At 36.6% G+C, this 13,090-nt stretch overlaps 1 protein-coding gene across 2 annotated transcripts in view; it reads right to left on the bottom strand.

The window, feature by feature from the left end:
• The window catches only part of adss1 (adenylosuccinate synthase 1), a 17,203-nt gene extending 4,135 nt beyond the window's left edge, over positions 1–13,068 (bottom strand). The window contains exons 1-9 of one of the 2 annotated variants that reach the window (XM_081394158.1): positions 12,828–13,068; positions 8,651–8,753; positions 8,040–8,102; positions 6,291–6,341; positions 6,106–6,172; positions 4,779–4,886; positions 4,627–4,708; positions 4,431–4,557; positions 2,739–2,893 (exon numbers count right to left, since the gene is read on the bottom strand). In XM_081394158.1, coding sequence (XP_081250284.1) covers positions 2,739–2,893; positions 4,431–4,557; positions 4,627–4,708; positions 4,779–4,886; positions 6,106–6,172; positions 6,291–6,341; positions 8,040–8,102; positions 8,651–8,753; positions 12,828–13,016 — 945 coding nt within the window. In that variant the 5' untranslated portion in view covers positions 13,017–13,068. Of the gene's footprint in view, positions 1–2,738; positions 2,894–4,430; positions 4,558–4,626; positions 4,709–4,778; positions 4,887–6,105; positions 6,173–6,290; positions 6,342–8,039; positions 8,103–8,650; positions 8,754–11,639; positions 11,914–12,827 lie in introns of those variants that run through there. The other variant, XM_081394159.1, reaches the window with a different exon arrangement.
• Positions 13,069–13,090: the final 22 nt, after the last annotated feature.

Below are 13,090 nucleotides of genomic sequence, written 5' to 3'. Positions count from 1 at the left end.
ATTTTTGATCAAATAAACGCAGTCTTGGTGAGCAGAAGAGACATTTAAAACATTCATAATTATTGCAGAGAGAGAGACTCGTTACGGTTATGAACATGTTCTCGCAGCGTTGGGAAATCTGACCTCTGGACTTGAAAGACACACAAAGCCTGAGTGTGTTTGACTCTATTGAGGCTTTAGTCCACAGGTCCATATGATCACAGTGTTTATGACTTAAGGAAACATTATTTTATTATCTCCAATCTGATTCTGGAAGCATTATTGGCTGATATCATCACCGATACCGGAATAATAATAATATTCTCACCACTGATATATATAGAGAACATCATTATACAGATCAGTGTATTTTAAGTAGACCTATAAAAATGATCATTAATTATCAACTCTTAATAGAGGGAATGCAGTGACGTCGACTGAGTGACTGGATTTAACAAGAGAAACTGTGAAAACACGAGTAAAACAAACGATTATCAGTTTAAACTAAAGGTTTGACTCGATATAGTGAACTTACCACAGATCCAGTGATCGTGGATATCGACATGCAGTCAGTAATCATGTTTCTGACATTTATATGAGCCTGATTTCAACGCCGGGGAAATACATAAAGCAAATTTGCATGTGACTGCTTTATATGAATACAATATAGATCTAAATCCATGTGATCACTCATATCAATTTTATATAAATCATCATATCATCCAGCCCTAAAACTTGTGTAGTTTTATGTCAGTGTTTATTTAAAAACATCTAATTATGCAGAAAATACGATGGTAAATATTTAATTGATGAGTTATCAATACAATATATAACAATACATTATATATGGTATGATTCTACCCCTAAATTCAGCATATTGACACAAAATAATAACTGCAAATCCAGCTTTCTCTGCCTGACGATCTGCAAATGAAGCAACGTCCATTTGCTTCTCTGTTCTGTAGCTTTCGGGAGTCTGTGAAAATACACCTCAGATTTCTTGTCAAATTTATACAGTCAATCTCAAAGCACTTTCCTGTTTTCGATGCGTTTTGTGTGTTTTACGCGGCATTCACGCTGAAAACCAATGCTGCCACTCAGTGTTTCTGCCACTCAGTGTTTCTGCCACTCAGTGTTTCTGCCACTCAGTGATCGACGGTGACGTCACACGCATACACACTATTTATTTATATTCCATTCCCTCTCTTAGAGGTGATTAGCAACAGCTAATATAGCATTCCTGTGAAATTAATGATGAAAATAAAAACAACAGTCTTTACCAACAGAAACTAATAGGGGTGTAACAATATATCATGTCACAATATATCCCAGTACAAAAATGCAACAATGTGTATCGTGGATTGGGACAATAAATATATAGTGTATCGTTCAACCAAAATAAAAAGTACTGTGTGTTTTTCCAGAGTTTTAGTGTCAGTACTACATTAAACTACTATATATAATGTTGAATATAATGTATAATAATGCAATGGGGGAATGATAATGCCAAATGTCTGATGTTACCAGTAAAAAGTGGCCTATATTATTATAAATATATCTAGTCAGTGAAAGAGTTCATGCATATTCGTGTAAAATAATTCTGTGTTTCCAGCTTCAGAATCATGAATATTGTTATTCTGGCGTCTCTATTGTCCTGTGCTTTGGGTTTCAGCACCAAGTCCAAGAATATTCATTCACACACACAGTGTAATACTAAATTTAGCATTTTAATCAACAGTAAATGTTTTGTTAATATTTTACCATATGTCTCGCAATAATATTGTATCGTGAGTTCAGTATCGTGATATGAAGGTATCGTTACACCCCTAGAAAGTAATCAAATGTAAAACAACACTGCATAGTCTTCACTGTATAAATTAAATATAGATTAATCAAATAAACAGCAGTGAGTGATTTTCTCTTTGTCTTTTGTTGTTTGATTATCATTAAAGGGATATTTCACCGCCGGAAAGATGAATGTGTATTTAAATTGGGTCATTTATGTGGTAGAAATGTGAAATTATTTTAGAAGTTGGTGCCGTCTAGACTGAAAAAAGCCAGAAAATGTATTTTTGGCTCATGTGGATGAAAGACTACAACTCCCAGAATGCACTTGCTTCGTTGCCCTACGAGGCCACGCCTCCCGGTTACAGAGGGCAGTGTCGGGAGAAATTATACAGCTAGACTACTAGTGACTCGAAACTGAAAAGACGGCGTTTAATCGTGAGATCCCCCTATGGGCGGGTTGAAGACATGCGGGACGAGCTCCTCCTACTGGCTGGAGTCTCTCGCCTCTGGACAGAAGAGCCTCTGATGAGCTAAATGACAATTTTTGAGTCATCTAAGGGTTTTTTCCAGACACACAACACAGAAATCTCTCGTCTCAGGGGGACATGAGGGAGGGAAGCACGGTCACTCGAGAATACTACCGGGTTTCTACTGATACAAAGCTTAATGCTAATCAGTGAAGTATCCCTTTAATGACACAGACGGCGGCAGGTTTATTAGGCTGCTGTCACTTTAAGACCGAATGCACGGATCCAATATACTGATACACACGCAACTTATCTCCCAATTGTTTATGTTTACTGAAGACATAACCAATGTTGTTTAAGCGAATACTCATCAAGCCGGGCATTTTGACATATCGTGAGCCCGAAGCTCAAAGCTCACGTTGCTATCCCCCACGGACAAAATCAAGCCCCGCCCCACATTTGTTAACTATAATAACAAGTTTCCAGTTTCAGTCCGACTCTTACATTGAGTTGTTCTGTGGGAAAGGCTCCTATCCCGACTCTAGTGGTGTAGGCCTTTGATACTCCATACACATCTCCGATGTTTGCAGGAGGAATGCCGAGGCCGGTGCACACGCCTCCCACGGTGCAGTTGGACGATGTCACGAATGGGTACGTTCCTGGAAGGAAGGCAAACAATCGTTTAAAGAGGACCAATTTTGCTTTTTTCTCCATGTTCATCTCTCTTTAGTGTGTAATGTTGCAGTTCGATCATGAAGAAGCTCCAGTTCTTCTCTATATCAGTGTCAGTGTTTCTGAACACTAAATGGAATAAATATGGAATAGATATGGAATGGAATAAATAGCATTCAATACAAAATGAGTATCTATCATATATAGAAATCGAGTTTTTATGTGAAAGATTTGCTTTGTTGTGCATTTTAGTCATATTACTTAATAATTTATTGAGGCCAAACATAAAATAACATTATAAACTGTCAGTTCACCACGTGACAGCAGCAAGCAGGCTCCTGATTGGTTAACGCGGCGCGAATTGACGCTTAACGCGCCAGACGCTCAATTCGCGTCAGAGGCGAATTCGCGTCTACCGCGCCGCGCTAAACGCCTCATTCGCGCCGCAAGACCTCCAGACGCGCGTAAACGCGTCTTACCATTCATTGACTTAACATTGAAATCACTCGCGCCAGACGCATATTCGCGTTTGGTGTGAACGCAGCATTAAGCTTGACGGCGACTAGTCGCTGATCATGGCCTATAGAGGGCGTAACAGGATAAGAAATCTTTGAAGTCCACTTCTGATTATACCATCTGGATGCTCAAAATATATCATGAAAATGCACGTTTCACACAGCTTATCGAATCGCCGTCCTAAACGCACACACATTGTAACGCACATCACACGCAGATCGCGCGCACACAGAAACAGTAGCGCAAAAATGTATTGTCAACACTGTTCTGAGACTAATCAATAAAATAGCTTAGAAACTGAAAAGTTATATCATATATTTTTCAGTAACTAAAACCCACAGCTTTAATATAATTAGAGACGCTGTTCACATGCAATTGCTCGCTCTCACACTAACGCAATCATATAAATGTAATCTTTACTGTGCTACTTTATCTGTATCTGATTTAGAACGACTTCAAATCTGTAAGAAATATAACGACCCAAAGACAAAAGAACTGATAAAATAAGCTGTAACGTATGGGCAGAGCTGTGTCACAAGGCGACCCGCGTTCAGTCTCAGCTCGAAGTTCAGGCTTATTTGTTATTTGTTGACTCATTAATGACGTCATGAGCGACTCGACTTAAAACACATAATTGTCGACCTTAAGTCGTTCAACCCCTGGTTAGTAGTGGGTTAAAGTGGCGGTTATGGAAAGGGGCGGGGCATTTCTCAAACACACTCAAAGCGCTCGACCAATCACAACACACTGATCCAGCCGACCAATCAGAGCACAGTGTGCTTTTCAGAAGGAGGGGCTTCATAGAGACAGGAAGTAAACAGAGCGTTACTGACAGACTGGGAAGAGAGGAGCCGCAACAATGGAGAATATGAGGAAAATAATCAACATTCAAGCAGGAAAACCTGTTCTAGTAGAGCCTGAAAACAATCAAGACTCTGTAAATAGGGGTAATAGGTCATCTTTAAGTCTGACACCAAGTCCCAAACACAAAGCGGCGCATGTTCTTACCAAAGTCAATGTCAAGGAGAGCAGCGTTCGCCCCCTCCACCAGGATTTTCTTCGGGGGTCCGTGAATGGCATCATACATGAAATAGACCCCGTCTCTGACCAGAGGTCGGATCCGCTCGCCGTAATCCTGCAAGAGAGAGAGTGGATCAGAGACGCCGGCGTAACACACACCGCGAGCGTCTCCGGTTTAACTGACCTTTAGCTTCTTCAGCTCGCTCTCCACGTCCACTTTAAGGGTGGGATACATGGACTGGTACTGCAGCACGAGGTTCTTCACCCTTCAGGAGAACAGAGCAGTTCAGAGGATCGCTGATCACTGATATCACCTGCATTAGGAAGATCATCTACCTCGTGGAGAACTCGCTGAAGTCTGCCATCAGGTCACAGATGCGGAGCCCGGTGCGAGAGGCTTTACAGGCGTACGTGGGTCCGATGCCTTTCTTAGTCGTTCCTATGCTGTGAACAAACATAAACTCGGTTACAAACAGCAGAAACACTATAAAACAACAACAACTATTAAAAACTATGAGGTCAGAATGATGATCATCATCCTCAAACCAAATATTATGAGTTTTTTTGCATTTATTTATTGATGTTTGTTGCACAATGTATAAGAAAGCTACACTATAAATACAATGTATTATCATTACTATTATTAATTCAATACATTTGCAATATTTGCAACACTGTTACCAAACTACAGCACTGAATACGCTGTGAATTTGTGCGATTTCGTTTTCTTCAAAAAATTAACAATAACTAAAGAAATTAAGTTAGTTTAAATTAAGTTTTATCATGTCGTTAGCATGTCTTAGTATGTTTTATTTTACATTTATTAGCATATTTGTAGCATTTTATGTTGGCTTTGCATAGACTTGAAAGTTTTATAAACTTCCCTAGCATGTTTTATCATGTCGTTAGCATGTGTCTAACATAATTGTACATTTGTTAGCATATTTGTAGCATGTTGCTAGTACGTTCAACACATTGTAAACATTAATTAGCATGCTGTTAGCTTGTTTTAGTACATAGCTAGCATTAATTAACATGCTAATTGGCATGCTAAATAATGCTAGCAATGTGATAAAACATGTTAGTAATGTTCTAATTCATGCTAGCATGTTAAAACATCTTAGCAAAATGTTAAGTCATGCTATCTATGTACTAAAACATGCTAGCAGCATGCTAATTCATGCAAGCAATGTTAAAAATGCAAGCAAAATGCTTAATCATGCTAACAACATGTTAAAACATGCTAGCAACATGATAAAATATGCTAACAACATGCTAATTCATGCTAGTGATAGATACTTGGTGGATGAAGCGTTATTGTATAAATGTTTTGAACCCTTCGATGAAAGTCTATGGGATTTAACGTTGTTTTGATTTTCCAGCCTAGCCAACATAATAATAATATGTACATGAACTTATTAAAGCATATGTTTGATCAAGAAGCTGAGGTGAGACGGGCCAAATTCACCATTTAAAGGGAGGATTCGGACATTTTATTGATCTAAAATGACCTACTTTTGATACTAGGTCAATTTTATGATGGATAATAGTTTACTTTACATCACTACAAAAAAGTCTATTTATGGAAAGTGCCTTGAACAGAATGGTTGTTGGCCCACCAGCGAGTTCAGCACCAAACCATCACCAAACCAGCACAACTTACTTTTTTCCTTCCTGAGCTTGTCTCTGAACCTCCTGAAGTCCGTCCACGGCCTGATGAAAGTCAAATACTGACAGAAATACATGGAATCAGAAGAACCTTTTCCATTATATGTATTTTCCACCATCACAGTATTCAATATATCTAAAAAAAAAAACACTATTATTTATAGTTATAAATGATATTACCAATGTGAGCCCGATCTGAGATGACCAGTCTTTTTTCCCACCCTTTCAGCCCTTATCATGTAAGAAAAAAACAAATTATTACTGTGTGTGAATAGAATAAAGCCATGGATAATGAATGGAACTGATCTAGTAAACAGGCTTTGTGTAAGTCTGGTCTGTTAGCTTGTTAACTGTCTACATTACTATCATGAATTAGCACACATCACTAGCATGTTTTTACACATTGCTAGTATGATTTAACTTTGCTAGCATTTTTTATAATGTTGCTAGCATGAATTAGCACATTACTAGCATGAGTTAGCATACTGCTAGCATGTCTTAGCATATTAGTAGCATGAATTAGCATGTTGCTAACACGAATTAGCATACTGCTAGCATGTCTTAGCATATTAGTAGCATGAATTAGCATGTTGCTAACATGAATTAGCACATTGCTAGCATTATGGAGCACTTTTTGCCATTTTTTTCCGGATCATATTTTTAATAACAACATAATAACAATCATAATAACAGTCAAAATTCACCCTATGAAAACCGCTTTAAAATGTAATATTGTGTTTAAATAATATTTCTTTAAAATTACTTTTAAAATTTATTACTTTAAAAATTTATTACTTTTCTCTTTTGGTCGACTTCAAATTTGGAACATAACTTGGTTAGACAAATGGTTTTGATTTTCTAGCAATTTTAGCAATTTTTTTAGTTTAGTACATTGCTAGAATGAATTAGCATGATTAAACATGTTGCTGGCATGTTTTAGCATTTTGTTAGCATTAATTAACCTGCTGCTTGCATGAATTAGCACATTGATATCATGAATTAGCATGCTGCTAACATGTTTTAGCACATTGCAAGTGTGATTTAACATGTTTCTAGGATTAATTAACATATTACTAGCATGAATTAGCACGCTGTTAGCATGTTTAGCATTGCTAGCATGATTTAACATTTTGCTAGCATGAATTAGCATGCTGCTAACATGTTTTTACACATTGCTAGTATGATTTAACATTTTGCTTGCATGTCTTAGCAGATTGCTAGCGTGAATTAGCATGTTGCTAGCATGTTTAAGCAGTGCTTAAACATTTTAAACACTTAAATACTTTTTTATTGCCATTTTTCCCCGATCACATTTTTTAGCAATCATAATAAATTAGGTAAATCGAAAGCTTAAACACTCAAAATTCACCCTGTTAAAACAGCTTTGAAATCGGACATTGCGTTTCCATGGAAACGGTACTTTAAAATCTTTTTTGTGATATCGACTTCAAATTTGGAACATAACTTGGTCAGACAAATAGCTTTGATTTTTTAGCAATTTTAGAGTCTATTTCATATCAAATAAAAAATTTAGTATTATCAAAACGATTAATCGCAATTAATCGCGTCTAACATAAAGTACTATATATGTGTGTGTATCTATCTACAGTAGTCAACATTTGAAGTGGATCAAAAAAGATCAAGAACGGCGATTGTTCAAAATTCATGTATAACTTTGATGAAAGGTTTTGATCCACTTCAAACGTTCACTATTGTACACACACACACACACACACACACACACACACACACACACACACACACACACACACACACACACACAAACAAGCACAAATATATTTACAAACATTTATGTTAGATGCGATTAATTGCTATGACAAAAAATGTTTAGTTCAGTATATTTTCTTTAAAGTATAAAACGTCTATAACTTTCACTTCTGCAATAATCTGTGTCTCTCTTTTCTTTACCTTTCTTCTCATTCTTGTCGATCTCTTCGAATAATCCCGGAAGATGAATGACCACGCCATTCCCTGCGCATGAACACACACGCGTCAGCTTTACAGAAACCACACAGCTTACACTTCATCATCTCAGAAAATATCAGATTCCATCTTATATGAGACTCTGGACCACTAAACCAGACACACGGGTCAACTCTTTTAAATTGAGATTTATACATCATATAAAGCTGAATAAATAATCTGTCCATTGACATAATGGTTTGTTAGGATAGGACAATTGTCTGAGACACAACTATTGTAAATCTGGAATCAGAGGGAGCAAAAAAATCGAAACATTGAGAAAATCTCCTATAAAGTTGTTCATTTATGTTCTCGATTGTGCTGCATTCACTCACAGAAATACATGTTTTATATATTTACGGTAGGAAATTTACTAAATATCTTCATGGAACATGATCTTTACTGAATATCCTCATGATTTTTGGCATAAAAGAAAAATCTATAATTTTGACTCATACAATGTACTGTTGGCTATTGCCACAAATAAACCCGTGCGACTCGTGACTGGTTTCAGGGTCACGCATGTGTCAAGAGCAACACGATATCCTCGTTCTCACCGATGAATGATATGCATTTGGTGCTGATTATTCCACTGGGGAGAAGATGGAAATCATATTCTTTCTCATCCACGACCACCGTGTGACCAGCGTTATTCCCTCCCTGCGGAGCAACAGGAAAACAGGGAAACCGCACTGGGATTAAAGTCTGCTGTGATCTTTAACACATAAACTGAACACCAGCATCATCACACAGAGCGAAAGAAGTGAGCAAAGTTATTTAGCTTTTACACACGCTGAGAGAAATATATAAAAGGTGCACGAAAAAAACATTCACAATTCTCGATTCCAATGTCGATACAACAGCTAAAACTACTAGCCTAACTGCGGTATAATACTAGCCTAACTACGGTATAATACTAGCCTAACTGCGGTATAATACTAGCCTAACTACGGTATAATACTAGCCTAACTACGGTATAATACTAGCCTAACTGCGGTATAATACTAGCCTAACTACGGTATAATACTAGCCTAACTGCGGTATAATACTAGCCTAACTACGGTATAATACTAGCCTAACTACGGTATAATACTAGCCTAACTGCGGTATAATACTAGCCTAACTATGGTATAATACTAGCCTAACTGCGGTATAATACTAGCCTAACTACGGTATAATACTAGCCTAACTGCGGTATAATACTAGCCTAACTACGGTATAATACTAGCCTAACTGCGGTATAATACTAGCCTAACTACGGTATAATACTAGCCTAACTGCGGTATAATACTAGCCTAACTACGCTATAATACTAGCCTAACTGCGGTATAATACTAGCCTAACTACGGTATAATACTAGCCTAACTGCGGTATAATACTAGCCTAACTACGGTATAATACTAGCCTAACTACGGTATAATACTAGCCTAACTGCGGTATAATACTAGCCTAACTACGGTATAATACTAGCCTAACTGCGGTATAATACTAGCCTAACTACGCTATAATACTAGCCTAACTGCGGTATAATACTAGCCTAACTACGGTATAATACTAGCCTAACTGCGGTATAATACTAGCCTAACTACGGTATAATACTAGCCTAACTACGGTATAATACTAGCCTAACTACGGTATAATACTAGCCTAACTGCGGTATAATACTAGCCTAACTACGGTATAATACTAGCCTAACTGCGGTATAATACTGTCACATGCCTGTCCTGTCTTGTGCTGCACATGGGTGTTTGTTATGTTGGGCCATGTGCTCGTGTCTATTGTCTAGCCCCTCCCAGCTTGTTATTTGATTATTGGTTAATTTATCCCACCTGTTAGTCTCATTACCCTCCTTTGTTTGTTCCCCTATTTAGCTTCCTTGTGTTTGTAGTCCTGTGCTGGTTCGTTGTCTGAGTTACCTGTTCCTGATGTTCCTTCCCGCTGGCTAGTTGTGTCTTGAGTTTGTATCCTATCTGTTTGTGTGGAATCCTATCTGTTTGTGTGGAATAAATCTCCTCTGCATTTGAATCCTCGTCTCTCGTTCATTCAGCCGTGACAAATACTAGCCTAACTGCGGTATAATACTAGCCTAACTACGGTATAATACTAGCCTAACTACGGTATAATACTAGCCTAACTACGGTATAATACTAGCCTAACTGCGGTAACATTATTAAAGACGAGTAAACAGTCAGTAATAAAATAAGTACAAATAATCCAATTGCAAGCAAAAGCACAAATAAATAGGCCTACAATATAACAAAAATACAAATTAAATACATTTATTTACAAAAATAAATACAATTTATTTATTTTATTAAATAAAGTGTTTTTCAGGTCTAATAGTAGTCTTCGGGTACAGAAATTTAATAAAGTAAGCAAATGTAAAATAACACGGCATAGTCTTCACTGTATAAAGTAAACATCCTTATTAATTAATCCTTATTAAATTTTAAAAAAAGTTATTTTTGGTGAGTGATTGTCTCTGTCGTTTGATTAACGTTAATCGCAGACAGCTGCAGGATTATTAGGCTGCTGTCCCTTTAAGAGCGAATGCACTGATCTAATACACTGATACACACGTTTACTTTCTCAACTGTTTACGTTCACTTAAGACATAATCGACTATTTTTATTAGGATACTCGTAATTTTTTATATAATATTGAGTGAATTTGTCCGCTCGCGTGCAAGAAGACGTGAAAGAGAGCTCAGTTTAGTGTTCGCGCGCGGCTTTCATGCTAATTTATCATTTTTATTCGCATTTATAGGCTATTATAGCTTTTCCCTGTATATACAGTAGTGGCAAAAGTGATGTCCAACCTATAGGAAAACTGACATATTTACCCTACAGAATATTCAAATATTATAAATTTCATAAGGATTTTGTCAGCATATTGCGTAGTTGTCAATAGTTTTATTTGTGATAATAATGCCAAATTGCCAACATCATTTTGTCTGTCATAATAAGAAATTATGATGAAAATAAGAGAGAAGCGACCAAATGTTAAGTTGTAGTCGATGTATACTTTTTGTTTTTCTGCATATAGTCCAATAAATTTTGTCAGATAAATACCTTTACCAAGTTTAGAGTTTTTGTCTTCACTCATATTTACAATATTTGAAAAAATATGAAATATTTTCTCATATTTCGATGGCTTAATCGAACTTGTATCGTCATTAAAAACAATATCAGTTTTATTGTATAATATTGCCATATTGTATTAAAGGGACTTTTTACCGTAGGATTTTTACAGTTAAAAATAAAAAATAAAAAAGTGTAAACTTGAGGTATTTATCTGATAAAATGATTTGGTAAAAAGGCAATCAACAGGTTTTATTGGACTATATTCAGAAAAACAAACCGCATACATCGACTACAACTGAACATTTGGTTTCTTCTCTCTTGTCTTCATCATAATGTCTTTGTGTGACAGAGAACATAGTGTTGGCAGTTTGTCATGCACTGCATTATTATCTGTCGCAGTAAACAGAAACTTAACCTCATCAACAACTTAAAGGTTCTAGCTCCAAATTTACAATCGCGAGACCTGGAAATGCGACTCCAGAGCTTCCAGACGGCCGGCTTGGCCTTTACTCAGACACACCGAGTCCAATGCAGAGCACACGCCTCGGGTCTGATCCTCTATCCGGAGTCGTGCCCTTCTCACATGTCCAGGAACGCCGGGAATGTGACCAGAGAGGAATTCTGGGACTGACATTCAGTGACTACAGACTCACAGCGGCATGAAAGAAAGACTGGCCTGAACAGCCACGGATTGTGCAGAATACTTCATACTATATAATGCAATGTAATATGATTAAAAATGACACTTCCACTCATGTTCAGATCAGATTTAGATGATTAGGGTTTGTCAACAGTTTGTCAGAATTCTCTCTGAATATGCAGAAACATCCATGAACTCAAATGCATGATCCAAACTAAAGTCAAAACACTGTCAAAACATAAAGTCTTAACATTATCAAAGTAAAGACACAAACACAAACCAGATATATGCATCACATCTCATGTTTATGAAAATACAACTGACCTGAGCATGTATAGAAATGTACAAGAAATATGTCTATTGGACAATATATATATATATATAATTTTGTCAGATAAATACCTTAACCAAGTTTAGAATTTTTTATTTTGTATTTTTAACTGTAAAAATCCTATGGTAAAAAGTCCCTTTAATACAATATGGCTAAAAGTGATGTTGTTATATATATATATATATATATATATATATATATATATATATATATATATATATATATATATATATATATATATATATATAAAATGTATTTCTGTCCAATAAACATATTTCTTATTTATATACATGCTCAGTTCAGTTGTGGGCTATTTATATAAACTTGAGATATGACATATTTAGCATATATTAAGTTAGAATATTGAATTTAACTAAAAAGCAAGACAGTTTGCTATAATTATATTCTACATGAATTCATAATATTCCTGATAACTATATGAATTAGTTTATTAGGCTACATATTAAAGTATTTTTAGCATCGTTATATGTAGTGGTACCAATTAAATTTGTTATTGTTAATAACGACTTAAAATATTATTAAAAACCATATTGATTATATGTAATCAATTTAGTAAAACCAATTTTATGTATAGTTACATTCATAATCGTTATATATTTCATACAAAAAGTTACCGATAAAGTTGCGTGTGATTTATGATTTAGTTTTTCTAGTATTACCTGACACCTGCACACGATGTCGGACTCGGTGGCCAGTAGATCCACCACTTTGCCTTTGCCTTCATCTCCCCACTGCGCGCCCAGAACCACCGAGACCTTGTTCCCAGACTCGTTTCTCGCCCGTTTCAAGGCGCCCGTCGGCGGGTTCGAGTAGCTCTTGTGGTCGTTCCCGGACCAGCCCTGAGACATGATGTCGAGTCCTGAGGAACCAGTGTAATGACAGCTGTCGTCCGCGCGCTCAGCCGCTCATAGACGAGGAGCTG

Source organism: Scardinius erythrophthalmus (assembly GCF_964197995.2).
Source record: "Scardinius erythrophthalmus genome assembly, chromosome: 19".
Lineage (NCBI taxonomy): Eukaryota > Metazoa > Chordata > Actinopteri > Cypriniformes > Leuciscidae > Scardinius > Scardinius erythrophthalmus.
The sequence above is the reverse complement of the archived record's forward strand: the minus strand, read 5'-3'. Positions and strand labels throughout refer to the sequence as shown.